General features: G+C 39.8%; 2 protein-coding genes across 6 annotated transcripts in view; one reads left to right on the top strand and one right to left on the bottom strand.

Moving 5' to 3' along the window:
* The window catches only part of MBTPS2 (membrane bound transcription factor peptidase, site 2), a 39,739-nt gene extending 35,704 nt beyond the window's left edge, over positions 1–4,035 (bottom strand). For all 3 annotated transcript variants that reach the window (XM_082279404.1, XM_082279405.1, XM_082279406.1), the window contains exon 1: positions 3,938–4,035. In XM_082279404.1, coding sequence (XP_082135530.1) covers positions 3,938–4,012 — 75 coding nt within the window. In that variant the 5' untranslated portion in view covers positions 4,013–4,035. The remainder of the gene's footprint in view (positions 1–3,937) is intronic.
* An 11,366-nt stretch (positions 4,036–15,401) lies between these two features.
* SMPX (small muscle protein X-linked) overlaps positions 15,402–23,727 on the top strand; it is a 40,830-nt gene continuing 32,504 nt past the window's right edge. For all 3 annotated transcript variants that reach the window (XM_082278882.1, XM_082278883.1, XM_082278884.1), the window contains exons 1-2: positions 15,402–15,542; positions 19,051–19,110. In XM_082278882.1, coding sequence (XP_082135008.1) covers positions 19,072–19,110 — 39 coding nt within the window. In that variant the 5' untranslated portion in view covers positions 15,402–15,542; positions 19,051–19,071. The remainder of the gene's footprint in view (positions 15,543–19,050; positions 19,111–23,727) is intronic.

The raw sequence follows: 23,727 nt of genomic DNA, 5'->3' as shown, positions 1-23,727 counted from the left end.
CAAAGCAGGAGTGTCTCTGACACAATCCAGACAAGTCTTTGGAGCTTTCTGAACTGGAACATTGTTCCCAAGGTTCCCTACGAGCAGCAGCACCTACTGAAGACATCCGGAACGTGCCATTCACAACAGGCTCCCTTCTCCTCCCCCATGAGGAACTTCACAAGTTTCTGGCTGTTCTTCGTGGCTCTTTGAACAAATTTAGAACTTGCCAATCCCTTGCATTCCTCCTGCCCTGCACCACAGTGCTGGTGGGGATTGAGGATCTCATATTGCACAACTGCATTAACAGCTTTTCTCATTTTGTCAAATTAATTAAAACTTGAACACTAAAAGTTTATTTCAAGTAACAAATTTCCTCAGATGTGAGACCCGTTTACTTGAGTAACTGTTCATGTATCACCTATTATACCATTTATTCTTTCTGCCAATATATTTCTGTGTCACTTCCTTCTTCTTCACCCTACTGATTTCAGCCACATTTTTCTTCCATCAGCTGAGGGCACCAACAGGAATTTTCACTGTAATGCATTCCCATCAACACCACTCACTCCCTATGACGCCCTAAGTTTAGTGTCCACAATCAGATCAGCTTTTGCTAATTTCAACAGAAGAGATCACAAAAATTATTAGACTTGCACACAATTAGTGAAGTATAAGCCAAGGAAACCAAGAAAAAGACCTCCTCATATAATCTACTAGATAATTAAGAACAAAAATACATACATCATTACATACCTCTGATATGAGAAACTCTCTTTTGTGAATTAAAAACCCCCATCCTAGTCATTCACAGTCAAAAAAACCTCAAAACCACCCTAATACATTACTCTAATAAAGTTAATCATGTATGTGTTGTCAATGTAAAAATACATTGACTTGGCACTTGAAAATGTGTTCCTTTTATTACATGCAAACCCCACTCTTTTTCCCTAGAAATGCCACAAATTCATCCCTTCAAATTCATTCCAACAACATCAAAGCCCCATTGTATTAGCAAGACATAAAAAAATATTAAGTTTTCCATGAGAAATATGGAATCACTGACCATACAGTTGTCAAATGTGGAAAAGAAAGGTACCAAAAGTTTTTTCTTTTGTATTTTCCTCACAAGTTGTGAAAACATTATTCATGATCACTAAATGACTGCAATCCTTAGCAAAATGCACTAAAAAGTTCTTTGCAAACTTTTGCTCCTTCTGTCCTGATCCAGTGGGATCACCACATTATACACAGACCTTCATGCCTGCTGTGCTTCATTTCAAGCTGCCTTCACACACGCCTTGGCTGTGCTTCTTCGAGATCTAGGTGATCTTTGCTATATTAGTTTTACTGTAAAAGCAATACCTATTTATTTATGCAAGCCTTCAAAATACCAGACATCTGCTAAACACTCCAGGAGCTCCACTGGTATGTGCCAGCAAGCAGGAGTCCTTTACATTCTTCTTTACTGACAAAATCTATTCAAGAGCTCTGAATCATTTCAGCTTCCTGATCTCAAAAGCTGAGAGCCAACCTTGACTGAATGTGTCTAACGCATCCAGTATTTCTCACAGCAGAGGAGGGACAACCTTCTACTCTTCCCTCATTCCTGATCCTTCAGGCAGAATGAAATGTGATGACTTAGGATGCTGGGGAGAAGGAATTTAGGGATCTGAGTGATTCCTCTTCCAGAATCCAAGCTTCAGTGAAAAGGTTGGTGGCAGTGGTAAAATGAGGAGCAACAAGAGGGACTTAACATCCAAATTCCAGTTTGATTTGGTATAGCTTTAGTTTCCTAACACAAGTGTATCTTTTAATTCTAGCAATACGATAATATGTGGATTTATCTGGGCAAAAATACATTTATACACAGTTATACTTCCTATACTGTAGTCTAAGAGTCAGACTGCCAAATAAATTATCTAAAATCTGAACAAAACCAGTAAGGTAACAAACTGAGCAAAAGACATTGCACATTGAACAGGTTTACAGAATAAACACTAACTGCAAGTTACAGCACGCATCCTTCTCTCACCAAAAGTATCAACAGGAACGTGCATGGCAAAGTGCTCCTACGTTACTCTTCACTCACGCTCTGTACATCCTCTTGGTGTAATTACACTCAAAGTGATCTGAGGTTTAAACAGGGCCTGCCGTTTGCTGTGGTTGCTAGCAGCCTTGGGCTGTGACTGTGGTAGGAGATTTACAGTATCAGCAGAAAAACAAGCAACCTGAGTTTCCTAATTACATAAGTCTGGTTATTTAATCCAGATTCTATTTCGACTGTGGTACTCACAGTGAAACCTACGATTGAGATGTACAGCATGAGATCTACCAGTAAGTTCACTGAAACTCAACAGCTCCCACGTAATTCCTGATGATTAATAACCTTGGACAACTTTTAGTTAAAAGATCAGAATTAGAATTTAACTCCTGGACTCTCATGCTTGCTGTAGAATTCTAGGCATTCTCCCTTCTTTTTCAACATAAATCAGGCATTAAGTAGGCTGCAATGTAGGGTTTTTTTCCTCCCTTGCTGCTGCAAGAAATGCAGTGGCTCTCCTTACTTACAAAAGAGAATTATTTTATGGTCTAATGCAGAAGGAGGTCTTCAGAATCTCAGAGATGCAAATTGTCTCAGCATCATGGCACAACAGGTCTGGTACCTGAGCTCAGTTCTTGCTTCACAGCCCAAGATTCTTCACCAGACACAAAGCTGCTGCCAAAAGAGAAGCAGCCTCCTGGCTGACCTTCCTGGTGTGTCTCACTACAGTCACAGCACGTTCTTCTGGTACCTGGCCAATCTTCTAATGCGTTTCAAAACAATTCTGTATTTTTTTTCCAAATACTTAACACAGACTTGCTGTAAGAAAATTTGAGAAGTCTTCAGGTAAATGACTGTATTTATTATTGTCATTATGCACAGACTAATATTTTGCAATTAACAGCTCTCATGATTTACAGAGCTACATTTGCTCTCCAGTTAGCTGCAGGGGGAGACACTTTTCCAAGTTTTCTCAGCACCTGAATTTTCTTGTATTTCTTCCTATATTTTACAGGAGTGACAAAATGAACATTTTTTACTTTCATATCACTATGTCTTATCTGTGTTGGCAGAAACAGAAGCAGCTCCTGGACTGCAACATTAAGAACCACAGATCAAACCTTTTGTTCTCTCTCATATTTAACCAGCACACAGTTTACTTTGCATGCATTCTTTGTAATTTCAGTCATGTCTTAAAAATCATACCTCTGAATCTTTAAAAAAAAATCAAAACAATGCCACACCACTTAATGAAACTTGAGCAATGCACGGATGCATCCCAGATATAACAAATTATGTCTGGGTGTATTTTCTCTTTAAACCTTCCCCCTACATCAGGAAGAAAAGGACAAATTCTCCAAGGATCAAAATTTATTTCTTTAAAAAAGTAAGCGTATCGAGTTCTGTCTCAACTTATTTTTCTCACTAAAACTAAAGACATTCAAAAGAAAGAAATACACATTAATTTTTACATTTTTAGAAAAATCATCATTATAAGGCACATACTCCACACCACAAACTTACAAGGTTGCCTTTTAGGTCTTTTAAGTATAATAACAATTCAACTCCAGATAACACATTAAAATGCCACGGAACTGCTGAAGCAGTAGATTAAAAGCTGACTTCCTTAACTTTCGGCAGATTTGGTCCTTTAACACAGACCGAAGCCCGTGCAGTCTCCTGGGAGGCGTTTTGAACCCAGCGCCGGGCGGAAGCAAAACAGGCGCTGCCTGGGCCCGGCTGCGGGCGGGGAGGCGCGTCTGGGCCACGGATCGCCTCAGCAGCCCGAGACAGCGCAGCAGGCCCGGGCACGGCAGCGGGGCCCGGGGCCGCCGGGGGCTCTCGGCGGGGTGGGGAACGGGACTGCTTCTGCCTCCTCCCGGCCCCGTCCGGCCCTGCGCCCTCGGCCCTCACCTTGAGCAGCGTGTCCGCCAGGTACACGGCGCACCACCCGCCCAGCACGGTCACCACCACCGGCACCGGGATCATCGCGGGCCGGGCCGGGCCGCGCCTCAGCGGGGCAGCCCCGGAACGCAACCTGCCCGGAACCTTTCTCCGATCGGCTCTACTGCCCGGGCGGACGCTTCCGGGCAGCGCGTCGGGCGAGGGCAGGTGGCGGCATGACGTCACGGCCCGGGCGCGCGGCAGCGTTAGGGGTCGTTAGGGCGGGGCGCGTGCGCAGTGGGGGCGGGAGGGGCGCGGGGCGGGGCGGGGCGCGGCTGAGGGCGGCGGGGGCTGGGACACTTCCTCCTGCCTTGGCTGGATTTACCCCAGCTGCGGCGCCCTGCGGGTTGTTTGCGGAAGATCCATTGACAGCGATCCGGAAATTGCGCGGGAGAATAAAAGTCGTTTGTGGTGGAAAGATCAAAGCCGGTTGTGGAAGTGCTTCAGTAACGAGAGAGGAACAAGATTCCCTTTAACTGGTGACGTTCTGTCAGAAATTCAGCACCGACCTCGTTTCACAGTAAAATCATTCCATGAGGCTGCTTGTGAGAGTGGCTGTGTTTCCTTCCCAGGCCACTGTGCTAATTCTCCGGCCGTGTGCCGGTATTGGGTCTGGCTGACATGGAGCTCATTTTCCCACAGCAGCCTCACATCTTTCAGGGGTACCTACAAAGATGTTGATAACACACCGGGGTTTTGGCACAGCTTCAACACTTGTCTCTCCAACATTCTCCCCACCAGTGGGCTGGGGGTGGGCAAGATCCTGGGAGAGGATACTACTGGGACAGCTGGCCCAGATTAACCAGAGGGATATTCTATGCCGTGTGGCATCAGATATAAAAACTAAGGAAAGGAGGAGGAAGCATTTGTTATTTGTTTGACTTCTAGAGCAAGTGAGGGAACACAGCCCTGGGCAGTCTCTCATCATTGGCACTTGCAGGTGCAGAGCAGTAATTGATCTAGTAGTCGATGCTGGCTTTCACTTGTTCTGTTTGCTCAATTTCTTTGTCTTTCATCTCAACTCAGGGATTGTCTTCCCCCTACGTTTAGATTTTCTATCATCCTAACAGCCCTACTTTTTGATGGAAGCTGTTCATGTTGACTGATGCCTTTTGAGAACTTTGGAAAGACCTTCATTTGGACACAAAAGCTGACTAATTACAGGAAGCGCATCCAGCCCTGCATGCAACGGGATTTGAGTTTATGCACTGACATAGATGACTTTGAGATGTGCCCAGCATCTAAAAGGAGTTATAAACAGTCACAGAATATTGAGATCTGATAATGATTTTTTTCCGCACTGGTTCCCAGTCTAACAAATGCAGCAAATCATGGAGAAATTATGCAAATATGGTTTATTCTACACCTTATTAACTGAAAACTCAAGTTGTTCCATAGTCCAACATGAATTTAATATAAATGTACAGACTCTAAAGCAGTGGTGGACTTCAGAAGCAGTGGAGAAGAATTGCATTCAAACAGTTGAGAACACAAGTACTTTAACTAGCGTCATACCCTTACTGAAATAAAGCAAACTAAAATGGATGTGTTTAAATGAACCAGTTGATAAACAGGTTTTGTAGCATTATTGTATTTTCACTTCTATATTCAGTGTACCATAAAAATACAGACTTGAATTTTGTAGAGTTTTCATAGAAATTGGAAGTGCAACTAAAAAAGGAATGAAAATAAAATACACAGTCTATATTTTATTGCTGGAAAGTTTATCTCCAGAAAATAAACAGAAGTAAGAATTTTCTAGAACACAGAAGATGGATATTCTGAGTGACTGCCAGCCCCAGAGTTCTGACTTGGGTAATTTGAGCAGATGTTTTGCCCATGGCAGAGAGGCAAAGTTTATCCTTGGTCCCATGGAATTAAATTGTTGTGGACTGTGAAGTGTTACGTGGAGTGGTTGCATTTTAAAAGTAAAGGTATTCAGGATCAAAGATTTCCACTTTAAAATGGTTCAGGAGGTAGCACAGATACTGATACACGCTTTACCCCTGCTTGGTTTTACTTAGAGCCAGCTATTAAGCTGGAGCAGTGGCCAGAGCAGAATGCCCCGCAGTAACCACATGAGTGCCCAGTGTCCACACGCTGTTACAGAGCAGTTCAGCTGTCAGAGTTTCAGGGGTCACAGCTGAGGGGTGCATCAGGGGAGGGCATGGGCGGACCTCAGCAGGGCAAGCATCAAGGATTGTTGGAAAAGCTTAAACATCAATTATCATTCAAGAGTATGTAAGTCCATGCAAAAAGGTTAGACAGAAAAAATATACTCATAAGCAATACTACTAATTAAACATAATTTCTCAAGTAAATACCAAACCGAATCTGTTAATAATACAGTAATTAAGATATTATCAAATTCGTGATTTAATATCATAGGTATCTTTTTGTAGACATGGTAAATATATCTATCTTAAGATTAATTATCAGTATGTCTAATAATTAATCTCTTCAACTTTGATCTGTTATTGAAGTAGATATGTGATTATTCAGATGTTACTACAGAAGACACATTGCAAAATAAAAGTAGAACTAGCCTGAACAGCACCATTAAAAACCCTGATGTTAGAGGAGTTTGCAGGGTTTCAGGGAAATTGTACCCAATTGCAGTTCATCACAGGCTGAGACCTAAAATCAGCTAAGATGTTGATTTTGTCGAGGAGAGGTTGTAAATTTTGTCAGTTTGAAGGCACTACAATCAGAACATGAATTGATTGGATAAGTGTTTGAGCCTCAGGGAAAGAAAATGGGATTTTAGATACGTTCTGAGTAGTCTTCATCTCTAGATGGTTGGGCATGGAGATGAGCTAAGGACAGGAGAGGACAGCTGGGATAAAACGGGACTCTGCAAATGGTTATGTGCCAGTGTAGCATAAAGTGAAGGGGGGGTTTCACAGAGTACATGAATGTTTCCAGAATGAGCCTCCAAGCCTAGCTTTATTTAAAATACAGAGTAGAATTTAAAGTACAGACTAGAATGCATGAAAGAAGGAATCCATGGGTAAAGATGAAATGGATGGTCCATTAAGTACTTCTGCAGGGTAGGAGATTGCTTCTGGAGGAAATAAAGAGATCAGAATAAAGAAATATGAGACACGAAAAGAGACATACAGAGACTGGCACACTACAGAGATGTGTAGTATCGGTTGTAAAAGTATGAAGGAAAAATAAGTTTTCATTATCTTACTAATATTACTGTATAAAAAAATCTCTGTATAGGGGAGTAACAGGTAATGGGAATTATGGAGATATGTTGTATGTATGATCTTTTAAACTGAAACTCAGACAAGACAATAAAAAAATCCTTTCATCTTTGCTCTGCTTAAAAAACATAAGAGCAGAATGTTACACAATTTTATTGGTTTGGGTGCTTTCATGTTCCAATTACAGTATGAAACAGTCTAGCTTTATTTAAATAGAAATGAGGTCAAAATACTCTGTTGAGGTTCAGGATTTGTTTGCAGTATTTAACTTGGTTACCAAAAACACTTGCTGGAAAGGTGGGATTTTGATTCTCAAAACAAATGACATTTTTTCTAAAGTCACTACCCATATGAAAACATAGGTAAAGGAGAAGCACAAGTGTTCCTAGAAACACACCTTTACTAGATTATTCTGCAAAACACAGTAGTCGTACATGCTTTTTCACCAGTTGTTTCACGGTGTTGGTCTATAGCAAAACAAATGATAGGTTTTTCTTATTTGCTGTCAGTTTGCAGCCTTTAGCCATCTGTTAACTCTGTTAGGCAAATCTCAGCTGGAATTACATCTAAAAGAGGTTCCTCTAAAGCTGTTGCGCTCCAAGGAGAAGTAAGTATCAGACTTTAAAGAAAAGCAAAGGAAATGGTGAAACTTGAGACATGTGGCTTGAATATTATTCTAGAGTACATTTCCAGAGGAATACTAGTTTCAGGCTTATACTGACCATTTTAGATTATAGTCTTGCTTGTACCCTCTGTAAGCATTTAGAAGTTATGAATGAGGAAAAGCATGGAATATCTACTGGAGAACAGCTCTTCAGCATTAGCTCTTATGTCGGGAGCCCTTTACAACTTTAAAAGTCTATCCATGAAAGTGAGTTTACCTAAATTACAGGAAATAAAGGGCTTAGTGAAGGAGGAGAGTATAAAAGGGCATAATATCAAACAATTGTTTCAAGGTTTGGGGGATTTTTCTGCTTTAAATTACCTGTAAAGTTCCTATGGACACAATCCCCTTATTCTACTGCAGAATGCAAAATAAATAGAATAGTTTCAGTCTAACAGGTATTGTTTCATGCTTACTGTAACCTGAAATAAATGCACATGATAGCGTTAAACCTATCAACTTTTAACCCCAAAACCTGTAGGGCAGCCTTAAACCCTAGGAAAAGAAGTGGCCTTAGCATGAAAAGTCAAAGTGAGGTAACAGTTTGGGACAAAGTAGTTCATAGTTTCATAGGCTGTTAAAGCCTGAAGCATTTCTGTTCATGGAAGCATGGATAGGGTTGGGTTGGGAGGGGCCTTAAAGACCACCTAGTTTCAATCCCCCACCATGGGCAGGAACACCTTCCCCTAGACCAGGTTGCTCAGGGCCCCATCCAGTCTGGATTCATCTATGCATGTGTGATACTTGGCTGTCTAACAATAGGAATGTCTTGCACAGGATGAGCCGGTGAGGATATCCCCGTAACTGTCCACTTGGACTGTACAGATGGCTGAAGGAGCTCCTGAATTGCTTCATCATGCAGCATGGCACTCAGTTAAACCAGCACTGATTTTGTTCTACCTCAAGGACAGAGGTGAGCAGCTTTGTGATTGCACAGCACTGCACACAGTGGATAAACTAATTTTAACTGGTGTCCCAGTACTACAAATCCACTCTGCCCCTTGTCAGCCAGAGCACCGGAACTATCCATGACGAAAGAGTGGGTTTGCCTTACAGAGACCACTTTATGTTAGGAGCATAAGCTAAGAACATTTCCTTTCTTACTAATAAAAATAAATGGTTTGAGAGTTGGCTGCAATAAAGCTGTGAACGTCTTCATGGATACTCTAGTCAGGGCATAAAGATAATGGCCAGCACCTCACCAAGAGCTGGTGGGCAAAGGAAACACAGAGCGGTCTGCAGTTCTCAAAAGTGATTTCCAAGACAAATTATTTTCAATCATCACTTTTAGCTCCAGATCTTGAGAACTGAACTGTGCTTTGAAGAGCCACCCCTGTGTTGCACAGCCAGAGGACACAGAGTGAAACAGCTTAATATAGTTTATTTTTCCAGACTTGTTTCTATCCTTGTATAGAAGATATTGCCTGTCCACAACTCTAATTCATATGGGTGTAAAGTGAGATGTGAAGATTTTAAAAACTCCTTCATGTAATTTCCTAAGAGAAACACTTTTTAGTCCTGGAGATTTGATATTTTATTGGAAAACATCAATGCCCAATGGAGCAGTGGGAGGAATTGTCTTTCTGTGCTAACACTGAATTCTTTTGGCAATTTCTCTCTGAAAATCTGCAATATTTGTATGGCAGAGGCCTCAGATAATTGAAGAATGTTCCTGTAGCAGATTTGATTTAATAAAAATAAGGTTAATAGAGGTCATGTTTGACTACTTGATAGGTAGGTATAACTAGTAGATTTATTCATGTGTTCACCATAGAGAGCATTCCTTCTTAATGCCCTTATTTTTTCAGACCTTTGGAGGTGTGACAAGGTAAGGACTTTTTCCTTATGACTCTTTAGAACTAAGGGAAGTGCCCTGATATTGATTCAAACTTTAAAAATCTTCACACCCATGATTTAACCATCTTTGTCTTTTATTTTCTGTTCAGCAGGTACAAACCAAAGATAGCAACTGATAAATCACATATAATTCAGCAGGTTGGTGAAGTTGTCCTTGAGTTTGGTAATTTTTTATCTAAAGGCAATAATTTATTTATAATGTCCTTGAAATTCTGCTCCTGCCCATTTCCTCATCTTACTTGTTCTGGGTGCATCTTTCTACCAGACAGATTTTTCATGTCTCAGACATGTATTTCTTTCCTCTCAATATGCCATTCAGATGAGAAATCATCAGAATTTAGTCACTGTTCTCTTTGTTAGACTAGAGATGATTGTGCTAACAGAGGGACCATAGCTGCAATTTTTTGTCATGGTTTATTTCAAAAGGTAAATAAGTTACTTTCTGTGGTGCTGAGTCCCCAAGTCCTCTGGTATATCTGTACCTAGTTCTCATATGTATCTCTGGGTTGAGTCAACAGCAAAACGCCTTGCTGCAGTCAGGTAAGGTCTTAATCTGACAAGATATACTAGTGCACAGCTGATGTGATCAACTGATGGGGATGGGCATCAGCAAAATAAGTGTGTGATGGGATTGAAAAAGATAGTACATGATTACTTGAATTACTCTGATCTGTGAAAACAATTAGTAGTCTCTCTGTTGAAAGTTTCGACAGTGATTGTCAGTTCCTATTTTGTCAAAATTGCTTGCTGAGAACAGTATCTCATGGTGCAGTGTCGTGCTTTTGTTTCTTTTCCAAATAATTGTGAATCGTTACAGTAGACAGGATGTTTACAAAAATCAGCATGTAATTTAAATTTCATATTCAAAATCTGCCATTAGCCTTTCTCTTTCTTATGCTATCAGCTCTGCCAGATACACTGGTTAAAGCTGACCAGGAGAAAAGTGGAAACAAATTTGTTGCTTGTATATCATCATCATCATCATCATCGTCGTCATTATAATCATCATCATATTTCAGTTACCAAAAACATTTAGGTAACTAGAGGTTCTACACAATACAAAGGAACAGAGAGTATGGCTTTTGGGTAATGGTGGTCAAAGCTATGATGTTCTAGAATTTGTATGGGTTATATTCATAAGGCAGTTTTCAGAAGTTACTACAAATTCGTAGATGATGCTAACAACACTATTAATGATTCTGTAACTCTGAAATTCAGAACAAGGTCACTGCGCGCCTTTAACGAGACCATCTCCTTAATACAAGGCTAATTATTTCTCTATGGAACAGTCTGTGATAATAATCATCGTGCTTTTCTGTGGAAAAGAAAGAGAGCATGCTGGAGTTTAATTATTATTTAGTAGCCTAGAAATGCCACAGGAACAAAATAAGCTAATTTAGATTTGTATTTTATTGATTTCCTGCCTATTAGACAAACACTTTTGCATGCTATTTTATGTCATTCATTATTTAAATAACTTGATGTTATTGTTGTTGGCATAACTATACAAGCAGAAACTCAAGAGCAAGTTCTTGATTTTTTTCTTGATATTAAGAAATAAAGATTAGGCAAAATGGGGAGAAGTAAACAACCAGTAGATGATAGTTCCTCAAACAATTTTTCTTCTGACAAAATCACTGAGGTTTGGTACTCTTTCTGCAAGCTAGGATTCAAAGTTGTTTTCTGTTAAAACCAAGTATAGGAATGGTTTGTGATGCTTGGGAAAATTGGTAGCTCCACTGTATTTTAAATTTCTGTAGTTCTGTCTGACTGCATGTGACTGGGTACCATTGCTAAAAGGCTCTGCCTTTCATCAAGCCTATGGGCCAAGTCATTGTTGCATGGGTGCATTTTTACTAAGGGGAGAGAGCCCAAAAATACAAATAAAATCTGAGTGAATTAGAAAATGGGTGGTGAGTTTGGGTTTTTTTTCACTATCCTCTGCATTAGTCCTCTGATAAATTTGTCTGATAGCAGGTTTCTTATTTTTACATCTTAGTCAGTAATTTAGGTGTGTTGAATGAAAAGAATAGTTATACTGGTTACACTGCAACTTTGGTTTTCATATTCTTTATCAAAAAATTCAGATGACTGTAAAGATAGGAATTAATTAGCCAAATACTTAGTATCGTGGACTCAGTATTCTTACCTAATAAAAAACTGTAATTTATGTAGCCAAGATTAAGACAGAGAAGCAAAGTTTTGCATTGCTAAAGGTCTATAATATGTTGCTACTACATGGTAATTTAAAGCAAAACTCCAGAAATATATTTTTTAGCTTTTTACTTTAAAAAAGTCTTACTTCAAGTGAGCTGAGGTTGTGACTTCTTATGTGTGGACTTGAATTTTTAACTGTATTACACTGTTTGCATTACACTAAAACATTGTGGGCTACAATAGAAAAAAATTCTTTTGGGATGCTCAGGGAAGTTTTGTCTGTGCTCATGAGGTTTCTCAAAAAGCAAAACATTTATGTGAGTGTATTAAGTAGTGACAGGTTTAAAAAACAGTTCTGACATTATGCAGTGAAATATCTCAGTGGAGAAGCAAGACACATACACATTTCTGTTAACCATCAACTTCACTTTCAAAACTAGTAAGTTGTGCCAGGAAGCATATTAATTAGACAAGCTTCTACCAATGCCACGGAAGTCTATTTTTAACTATATTGGGATTTTATACTTCACATAAATGCATTTCTACTATGTCTGTTGTATCTCTATACACAAGACATAATAATTTTATGCCGTGTGTGTCAATGTACAAGGCCTAACTTGCCAGACACTGAATCCATCATCTGAAATGCACTTATGCCTCATTATTTACTTACAAATTCATCTGCTGCATGTATTTAACAGATGACTCTGCAAGTCATGGGGCTGTGCATCCTAGAGGTTATTCAACGGCAATGATATGCTGCAAAATAATGCTAAGAGTGACTATTTTCCCCTTCAAAATCTACTCAGATCTGCATTTTCTGATATTAGTGATAAAATTTGAGTTTACTCCTTTTATCTCCACAATTTAATACAATTCAGGTGTGATAGTTACTGGGTGTTAGGTAGGTGACAGACTCTTTTCCTGTTTACTCATCACTAAGACTATTACTTGTCACTGCTATGAAAATTTTTTGAAGGGAGTAGTGTTGAGCTGGTATTTCTTAGGCATATTTGCAAGATGAAGATTGTAAAATCTAAACAATGGCCTACCTTTGCTAAATTAACAACACATGGAAGAAAGAACTCTGTGTTCAAGAGCTAGTTTGTAATATTACTATTGTAATATAAACTGAAATAAGTTAAGGTACAAGACCATGTTACAAAAACATATTGCCTCTTCCATTGCCTTCTGGTACTTTTGTTGTAAATATGAACCTTCAGAAGGAGATATGTAAAGTCACTTACCTGATTCTGGCTTTGTTTTAATGTGGTCTCGACCACTTGAAAGGCAGGGCCTTAGACTGACTGCAGACGCCTCTGTTCTAGCCAAAGAACAGCTCTGTGAGCCCTGTTGCGACCTCCAGCACGTTTCAAGTGCAGTGATCCTCTCATGCCTCAAAATGTTTGACAACAGCCATAATCGGCCTTACTGAGGAATATTCCAAGGGGTCTCCTTGGACTGAGCTGATTGCTATATGTACATCCATCAGTCCTGACCTGCACAAATGAATGTTGTGCACCTAGTTCTGAGTCATCCATCTTATTGTGGCGACTTGGGAAGGGGGTGGCTATAAGGAGTCAGCAATCTCCCAGGGCAAGTCATCAGCTTTATTGGCTTCCAGATGACAGCATTTTTGGGAAAGAGGGCAGTGGAGAGTGAGCCAGGCTTAATGAAGCAGCCTGCTTGGTCATCTTCCTCTCTGAGATACTTGAAATGAAAAGAATCAGTGATCAAATGAGTTAAAGGGAGATCCTCTCTGAAATCGCTATCCCAGACATGAGTTGTTACAACTAATTGCCACCCAGGGGGACCTTGACAGGCTTGAGAGATGAGCCTGTGCAAACCTACTGAAGTTCAGCAAGGCCAGGTGTAAGGGCCTGAATTGGAGCAATCCTAAGCACAAGTATAGGCTGGATGAATGGATTGAGAGCAGCCCTGGGAAGAAAGGCTGGAGGTGTTTGCAGACAAAAAGCTCAATACGACTTGGCAATGTGCCCTTGCAATGTGCCCTTGCCCTTGCAGCCCAGAAAGGCAAGCACATCCTGGGATGCATCAAAAAAGGTGTGACCAGCAGACTGAGGGAGATGATTCTCCTGCTCTACTCTGCTCTTGTGATATCCCACCTGGAGCACTACATACAGGTCTGGGGTGCCCAGCATAAGAAAGATGTGGACCTGTTGGAACAAGTCCAGAGGAGAGTCTCAAAGTTGATCAGTGTGCTAAAGCACCTGTTTCATGAAGACAGGCTGAGAGAGTTTGACCTGTTTGGCTTAGAGAAGAGAAGGCTCTGGGGTGACCTTCTAGCAGCCTTTCAGTACATAGAGTTGGCTACAAGAGGAGAGGACTGGAGAGGGACTTTTCACAAGGGCTTGTAGTGATAGGACAAGGGGGAATGACTTCAAACTGAAGGAGCGCAGGTTTAGATTAGGTATTAGGAAGAACTTGTTTGCTGTGAAGGTGGTGAGGCACTGGGACAGGTTGAGAGAGGTTGTGGACTCCCTATCTCTGGAGGTGTTCAAGACCAGGCTGGATGGTCTTGATGAGTAACATGGTCTAGTGGAAGGTTCCCTGCCCAGGGCAGGGGTGTTGGAGCTAGATGATCTTTAAGGTTCTTTCCAAAGAAACTCCTATGATTCTGTGATTCTTTGATAAATGTCTTTGGCACTAATTTTGAAAGTTGTTGTTCTCCTAAAAGTGGCAAGTAGCAGCAGCAAGTGGCCAGTACAGTATTGCTCATAAGGACGCTGCTCTTGTCACCATTACTGGTGTGGATCTGGTGGAGAATAGGTACAGCAGAGGAGTGAGGAAGAGAGAAATTCATTCTTGTGAAGATGCACAGATGACCAGGAATCTGTGCTTCTGGAAGTAGAAACCTCAGGATATGCCCCACACACAACTTTGACATCTCCATCAATAGCCCTCACTAAGACAGTACTCCAGCCAGCACGAGCACAACTGTGTGATTCACGAACACACACACACACACACGCTCTTCCTTTGGCTTTTCTTCATCCCCATGCCTACAGGCTCAGCAGCTGGTCACTATGGCCTCGCATGCTCTGGAGCCCTCCCCTGTGAGCAGGGCTGTCCTGCATGGGGGAAGGCTCTGCCAACACCCCAGGGCAGCTGCTGTGTGAGCTTGCTCCTGAAGCAGCAGCAGTACGGTCACGTTGGTGTGTCATTCACCTCCCCTAGATAGTTCCTCCGAGGTGACTTCTTCATAATTACGTCTCCATAATTATTTCCTTCTCCAGTGTGGCGTAGGCAGGCACGCACTGCCCCAAATGCCATGGGAGGAGTTGTGCATTACCTACTACCGCTGTATGCCTGGCACTTGGGAAAAGCCTGGAATGACAGGGAGAGGGAGGGCAGGAAAAGGACCTAAAGGTGTGTTCCTTCAACACCTCCTGCTTGACAGTTGAGCCCTGCTTTTACCATGGTCAAGTGCCACAGGGGACCAAGTTACAGGGTGAATCAAACTCTATATTTAGGAAGAACAACTGGAAGCTATGACAGGAATTCCCTTTTACACTTCGCTCCTCTGCTGAGTCCCGCTCCAGCCTGGAGCAGCACTCAGTGCCGTCCAGGCTGAAAGCATCGGAGCTATTTCAGACACATTAAAACGGTCACAGTCAATACCTCAGCTGGTAGAAGAAGGTATCTCTTTCAGCATCAAAAGGAGGTGTGCATACTCACTTGACGGTTTGGAACTTTTTTTGTATAAGTAAATAAATTAGCTAATCTTGAAGGGGTCAATTAAAGTCTTGAAAGACCCTTATGAAAACTCTTTAGTAAGTGCTCTGAGTTTACTGCAATAGTTGCGGGTTTCTGCCTATTTTAATGTTTCGTGCAGTGTATCAGAGTATTCAGAGCAGATTGCTATTGCTTCATAGTCTGTGGGGATCTTTAAAGATTTTAAACAGAAAGTCACTTAAATGCCTCGTGACTCATAAGAACTGTGTATGAGCTTGAATACGGTAGTACATAGGAAGATGGTTGTTGTTTTCTCTATGTTTGTTATAGTTAGTGAAATATTACATTATGGTTTTGATGTAAGAGAGGTTTCTTTCGCTATTCTTAACAGGCAACTGTAGCAAAGATTATTGTGATGTATTACAGAAAATGTGACCACATTTGCCTAGAGCTTATAGTAAGTTTTCATGTAACAGGCTGAAAGCTGCAGGGTAGCTTTCATTGTACTGTCTGGGTAGTGTAGTTCCTGTCAAAGCCTTTTAATAAGATAATACACTGCAGTTCTGTCTCCAAAATACCCATTGTGCTTGATGCCGTGCATGTGGCAGGGGGAGAGGACAGCTTCCAGCTGGGGCAGGGGGAGGGCTCTTGCTGTTGTCTATGTGGTACTGTACATCTCTTGTGTGCATTACAAAAGATGGCATTATGATATCTCATCGTATTTAAAGCAAATTGAATAAATCAGCTTATTATCTTGCTGCAGCCCTGTCAGAAATTATTTTTAGCAGAGAGACAGAAGATAGGTTCCTTTGTTTTACAAAGTTTCGCTTCAAAACACTCATTTATTTCACTGCACTAGTCCTGTATTTCACAAGTAGTCCTGCTCATGAGTACTTTCACTGCAAATCAAGGGAATTTGCAAGGGAAGTCTGCCATAAACCAGCTCCAGACTGAGCTAACATTGCCACTGCTTTCTAAGTTTGGCTCAGCATGCAGCCCATAAAAGGTAAAAGGTAAGGTGTGGGGTGGCCAAAAAGACACCGGGGAATACAGGCTGCCTGTCTACGTTTCTCTGCTTGCCAGAGATGTGAAATCCTGCTGTGGAAATAAGGGTGAAGTGCGATTTTTTCAAGTTTGCAGAGCTGATTGGAATACCAGAAATAACTTAATACAATCAGTGCAGCACTCTTGACTCTCTCTGAGACACATGGTGAAAGAACAAAGGAATTTATAAAAATTATCTAATCACTTCTGTAATGGGTAGTTCTGTAATCTAAGGTCTATTTTCCTGTGATTGATGGTCAGTATTGCTCTGTAAGGAAATTCAGGGAAGGGAGGCAAGGGGAAAGAGCCAGAGATCTATTTTTACTCAGTAGTGTGCTGTTGTCCTGATTTCTCTGGCGGTAATGAGGACAGCACGGTCTGGTAGGAAAATCACCTCCTCCAAAAGCAGTCCTACACAATTGTATCATGCATCCATGTTTAGGGACTGGTGTCTGATTGCAGTAATTTTGAACACTGACTGCTTGTGAACCCAGAGCACCTCGCTGAGGAGCACTACTGCTGTGCTTGTTTTAAAGCTGAGGTTCAGGGTAAATCCTTGCCATTTATCTCTAAGTGGCCCAAGAGGCTTGTATGGCTGTTTTTGCAATGCACAGGCATGCAAGATGAAGTTCATCTTGGCAAGAATTTCTTTGTAGCAGTGCTTGGGAAGTAGTTCCACTGTGTTTTAAAATGTTTAATGTTGTTTTCCTGTGCTTTTGTTTCCATTTTTCATTCTGATTAAAAAGATGAAAAGTTGATAAGAAAAATTAATTAAACATTCCGTATTATGAGTCCTATCTTCCCAGTCACTTGGGGGATTGTTTTTTGTTTATTTTGGAATACAGTCACTGGTCAACAGAGCAGTTATTTATACGCATATAAAGATTTTCAGAAAGAAAGGAGAGTGTAGTAAATCCTTTTGTGTTTCTGAAATTTGTTTGAATTTTGTCATGAAGGTCAGTGGCCGAGATTGCATCCCCTAAAGTGAATTCTAAAGTGTTTTAAACTCCCTCTCATTTTAAGATTGTATATGTAAAACCACAATATAAAACTCATTGAAAGAATGCTGGTTTTATTTTGCACAGTGGGATTTTTTCTGATTTATTAATTCAGTAGAAGAAATTTAAACCCAAAGCAATTTAAGACCATGATTGTCCTCTGACGGAATGCTTTGTTGGTTTGGACAGCACTTTTTGCAGCTGAGGGTGTGACCAGAGGGAGACCTCTAATGGCAGGTCATTTGTACTTTTAATTCTGCTCAGCACTGTACACAGACTTAAAACCGATGTGAGAATATGCAGGAGAGGGTCTTCCAGTCAGTCCCAGCAATACAATCAGGCTCGTATTCCAAGTTGAAGCCAACCTACAATTCATCCATATATTTTTTTTGATACTGCCTCATGTGACAGTTTTACTCTTTGGAGTACCCAAGTCTTTGACACACTTTAAATTTCTCAGTGTAATTCTACTATTCTCTCCTATGTCATTTATTTCTATTCTCATTACTTCCCTTCCTATCTCAGGTTAAATACAGTATAAAAAATGTGCTGTAGTTTGTGGTGATAAGTGAATTTCTCTGGTGAAATAATTTCTCAGCTTTTAGAATTACTACCTTACTTTATATTATAGTAGCTAAATAACTAGACTTTGATGAAAGTCTAGTCCAGTTAAAACCTAACTTCCCAGTGAGAGAATAAAAAGCTAAGATGGTGTTTCAAATAATCTGCTAATAAAATTTCTTTCTTTTTACTTTGGTGTATTTCCATTTGCTATTGTATATTGATACTGTATCAGTCCATATTTCTCCACCTGCACAAAATTATATGGAAAAATATGTTATTTTTGATCTTATTGCTAAAGAAAATTGATTAATCTATATGATCTAAAACTTTGAGGAGGGGCTACTTTGTGCACTAGCAACTGTCAAGGAGGATTTTTCCATTTGACCATCTTGATCACTTTCAGTCCACAGGTATTAAAGTTTTGCAAGGATTTGTGAGTCAGAAAATGGTTATGTCTGCATTTATCAATATTTCCTAACAAGTTATGCTTTATTTTATTTATGCTTAAACTGAAAGTTCTAATAATTCCCACATACATACTGTGACAGGGCTAATCATACATTGTCTATCCTCAAATGCTTCCCTTAATTCTTACTCATTTTACAGTGCTGTTAAGGTTTGAGAGATTCCTTATCTCTACTCATTATTGTTTTTAATGTGAAAGAGATAGCTTCATTTGTGGCTATGAAAGATTAATTGGAGAAGCTCAGGTGTTCTGTCTCCTTCTGATATTCAGAAGGAATAACTAAGCAACTTGGAAACTGAGATGGAAACAGGAGCTGGGCAGATGAAATGGATGCCTGTCAAGAGGCAGCGTGGGTTAAGTTCTGGCTTATCTTCCATAGCTATCAGAATGTCAGAGCCTGTAACACTTTCCAATTTTGCTTGCAGGGATAAGCCTCTGTCATAAAAATGTCAAAACAACCAGCATCACATGTCAAAGCCATTCAGGTAAGAGACAGCATTTATGTTTTTAATATAATAAAATGATAAATCTCAATCTCCATTGCTTGGCAGACTGTATTTTTACTTGGACAAAGTACCATAGGAGTGCTAGCTGGGGTTCTTCTGTTAAAGTGAAAAACTTAGTAGACATAAAAGCACTGAAAAAGTGTGACCTGGAGATCATCGTTTGTTCTGAGCTGATAAAAAAACTGGATCAGGTAAGTTCATTAATCACTTGTTTGCACAGTCTTTCCAGTGTTAGGTTATGCCTACTGGAGGATCATCTAAGCAAAACATGGTAATGCATCTGCATAACTGTTAAGTTAAAATAATTCCTGTAACCGTTAGATTTCCCACAAAGCTGATGTAATACTGGGAGAATTATAGGCTAAAAAGATGGCATGGGTATAGTGAAGTTTTTTATGTCTGCATTCCTTAAGGAGAAAAACCCTCAACTTTGAATAATTAAGAAGCATTTTATTTAAAAGCCAAAGTAAAATGAGAGAAATGTTGATCTTTTAATTTGAAAGATTCTTGTTTCTCACATACCTCTTCGATGGTGCATGATTATAAGGATGAAGTCGATTGTTGCATACTTGTAAAAGAAACAGCTAGAGAATTATCCCAACATCATAATGAAGTAGTATCATGAAGAATGTGTTTAGTTCATGTTATCAATGATTCTTGTCAAGAGGCAAAAATGTCTTCTGAACTGGAGAATCTTAGAGAGTTCTCATGTATTTTGTAAAATGCACTTCCAGAGAAATTTTGCCATGAGTTCAGTTGCCTTACCTAAGAAACACAAAATGGAATTTCTGAAGTCTGCTCTGTTCTCTGTTTCCTTGAGATAATACTAGTGCAAAGATTGGGGTATCAAGATTAATTACCCAGGGGCTAGGCAGCATACTGAAGATCAAGGCACTGTAAAAATGCAGATTCTCTTTATCATCATCAATTCTACTGAAACAGGCATGCAAACTACTGTACTCTAATTCTGTAGAAATTAGAAAAATTTTGCCGTTTTGCCAGAATATTGATTTCACTCAGTTCAAATTTTCATGCCTCTTTTACAGTGGCTGTAGAAATGTTTGTATGACTAATGAAAATATATAGACATTTAGTAGCTCAAAAATATTTATTTCCATTTTACATTTAAACTCCATAGGCACATACAAACATTTTTAAGGAATTAATTGGTTTACATTTTTTTCTTAAAGATGTAATGATATGCTGCATTTTATTTTTAGGATGACTTTCCAACTTCTAAATGTAAACAATGTTCCTAGGTTGTTCATTTAAAAAATGCTTTAAATTTAAGCACTAAGTTTAATATTTTAAGAAAATTTAATTTTTGCGAAGGTAATTTGAATCATGAGAAATAATTACAGCACAAATTTTAAAATATATCTATTAAGCATTTTGTCAAAGGTGGTTCTAGTAGGGAGACTTGCACTTGAATTGATGCTTTTTACGCTTTGAGCACTCTAAGAACAAAATGTCACATTACTTTTATACACTGTGATTCATATATTATGATCCTTTGCTATTGTGTGGTGGTATAATAGGACTGACGTGCCCTAGAGAATGTACATCATGCTGCAGCAATGGGAATGTAATGGCACCTAACTAACTGAAGCATTTCTGGTGTTCTGTGTCTGAAATGTCTTTTTTCTCACTGTACGAGATGTAGACAAAAATGTTCACTTGCCAATAGCTACTAGATGTGTGAGAGTTAAAGGCAGCAACTGGTTCCCAAGAGTAGTACCAAAGTACTGTTAATTCCTTTAAACAATTGCTGACCTCCTGATACCTTAGGTTTTAACTTTCATATTTTTCAAATCCTGTGTTGCCCAGCGTGTAACTGAAGTTTCTTGTAGCCTGTTAATTTCTGCTCTCTCATCCTAGGTAGACATAACCAAGCTTCTCCAGGCCTGCTCTCCAAGGACACTCAGACCATCCTAGGCCCAAAAAATATAAACCAAAAGCCTCTAAAGGGGGGGAAAGCTTGGGGAAATTACATCATTAACTGAAGCTTTAATTGGAGAATTAACCCTGATATGCAAATGAACTAAACCTATAAAAGTGCTAAGAACTCCTGACTTGGAGTCCATCTTGGGGTCCATCTTGGCAAAAGCCTCTGGACTCCCCAGGGGGTAACTTTGAAGGCCTTTCAAATAAATACCCACCTTTATTCTCTTACTCCTGTCTAGTCTCTGTTTCTACGAGGCCTCTTAAGACATCACTCCCCTTCTCAGTGTGTAAAAGGCTGGGAACAGCTCTGACTGAAAATTATTCTATCTTTAAACACTCTTGGCTTTCCCCAGAGGTAAGGGTGAGGAGATTCCTGGGGTTTTTGTTGCTGTTGGTTTGGTTTGGTTGGTTGGTTGGTTGTTGCTGGATTTCATTCAGTTTCCTCTTTCTTTCTTTCTTTCTTTCTTTCTTTCTTTCTTTCTTTCTTTCTTTCTTTCTTTCTTTCTTTCTTTCTTTCTTTCTTTCTTTCTTTCTTTTCTTTCTTTCTTTCTTTTTCTTTCTTTCTTTCTTTCTTTCTTTCTTTCTTTCTTTCTTTCTTTCTTTCTTTCTTTTTCTTTTTCTTTTTCTTTTTCTTTTTCTTTTTCTTTTTCTTTTTCTTTTTCTTTTTCTTTCTGTCTTTTTCTCTCTCTTTCTCTCTCTTTCCTTTTTTTTTTTTTTTTAATTAAATATGTCTATACAAAAGTGTCTTTCCATATTACTCAGTCATCCATCTGGACAGCCAGGAATCGCTGTGATGCTGTGAAGGACTTACCCATAACAGTCCTCAAGTCATGCACAGCTGCATCAGTTGTAGCCTAATCTGAACACCCTCTCTCTATTAAACAGAAAGAAGAACACACAAAAAATTTCTCTAAATACCAGTTAGAGAATAGCAATGTATTAGTATGCCATTTTTACAGGTATTTTTCCTTTGGTTTATTCAGAATGACCTTGGTAGAGTACATCAGTGCACATACCTACCTACTCATTATAAGAACTGCAATGGCACACAGTATGGTAGGCCTTTCAAACAAAGGAAGAGGCAAACTCAGTAGTTTTCATAATTAGGATGGTTAAACATAACAATCAGACCTAGAAAGTCTGTCTAAAGCAATTAAAATTTAGGATTTCAGAAGTCTGGAACAGAAAATTTCCTATTTAGCATTTTACTGGATGGAGATCCCCAGGGGCTATATCTCCATCTCAGCTTGCAGGTGACATAAGCCTTGAAACGTATTTTTAAAACAAAATTGTGAACTTGTGCTAATCACAGCATGAGTCTTTGCAGAGCTATGCTGGTGTACAGAATTTGGCCCACTCTTTACACAGCTGCTCATCTGAGAGACAGAACCAACATTGGATTAAGAGAGATTTGCAGCTCAGGACTTTGGTACCTCTGCTCAGAATTGTTTGGAAATGTCATACTTTCATTTTATACTGGAAATATTTTAATTTACAGAATCTGTTATCAGATCCAGACAGTTTTTAACTATGTCTCAAAGGATGCTCATTTTACCAAGTTATTATGTCATGATTGTGTATTTCTTGCCCAAACTCTGACGTGAATGTCCTTACTGCAGATAACAAAGTGCAAACTGCTTTTGTGTGACACAGATTACTGGGAAAGTGCTGAAGCAGACCAAAGAGTGGTTTATTGAATTTAATTAGCAGCCTGGAACTTAGAGGTTCATTTTTGTTTTCTGAACCACTTTTAGTCACATTGACCTGTCAATCATGGTGGAACATGCAAGGGCTGTAGTGTGCCATGGGGGGCTGGCTTCTGCTTTGACTATCTCCAAGGGAAAGGAATGTCCAAGTTCAGGATGAGCACCAAAAGGAGAGATATCTCTTAAATTTTCAACTTTGCAAACTTGTATGACCATGCTAGCTGTAATTTGCAGAGAAGTTTCCCAGTCCAAATATTGAAGCTGTCTGGAGATACCAGCACTTGGCGGGGCAGTAACTTAAAATTAGAAATGGCAAAGCTGGTTTTTTTCCACCCATAAATGAAATGATGAGTTAAGAACTGTGAGACTGAAAATGCCCTTTTTCCTGGGAACTTACGAAGTGCAGGTGAAAAGTTTCATGATATCTAAACTAATACTCAGTGAAAAAGCTTCATGAAACAAATACCTGGTTTTCTGTAACCCTGCAGTTATTTGGCAGCCCTGCTGAAATTACAGCATCATCTTGCATAAATAAGATAATGGGAAACAGGTAAGTAGAATACAGGGAAAAGTACTCATTTCTTGGCAGATGTGTTCTTAATTTGCTCGTCATTTGATTACAGCCGTCAGAACAGTTGTTACTGAAAACTGTGGGCTGTTTCCTGTGGTTGCCCAAGTGGGGCATGATCTGCAAGACCATAACTTGAGCAGAAGGATGAGATTATTCATCTCTGTTTAGTGCAGATCAGTCAGATGGTAAAGGACAAGAACAGAGCTCGCTGTTAGAAGGTTCTCTGCTTCTGCTCCATAACATTACCAATTCACCCCCTGGTTTTACCAGTGGGAGCCATGGTATTTTGATGACATTTCCTAGGAGCAGCTTCTCTTCTGAGATCACGAGATAAGAATAAGTATAAATTGTGCATTTAGTTGATCATGCCATTCG

The sequence above is a fragment of the Coloeus monedula genome (genome assembly GCF_965178545.1).
Source record: "Coloeus monedula genome assembly, chromosome: 3".
In the NCBI taxonomy this organism is placed as follows: Eukaryota; Metazoa; Chordata; class Aves; order Passeriformes; family Corvidae; genus Coloeus; species Coloeus monedula.
The sequence above is the reverse complement of the archived record's forward strand: the minus strand, read 5'-3'. Positions and strand labels throughout refer to the sequence as shown.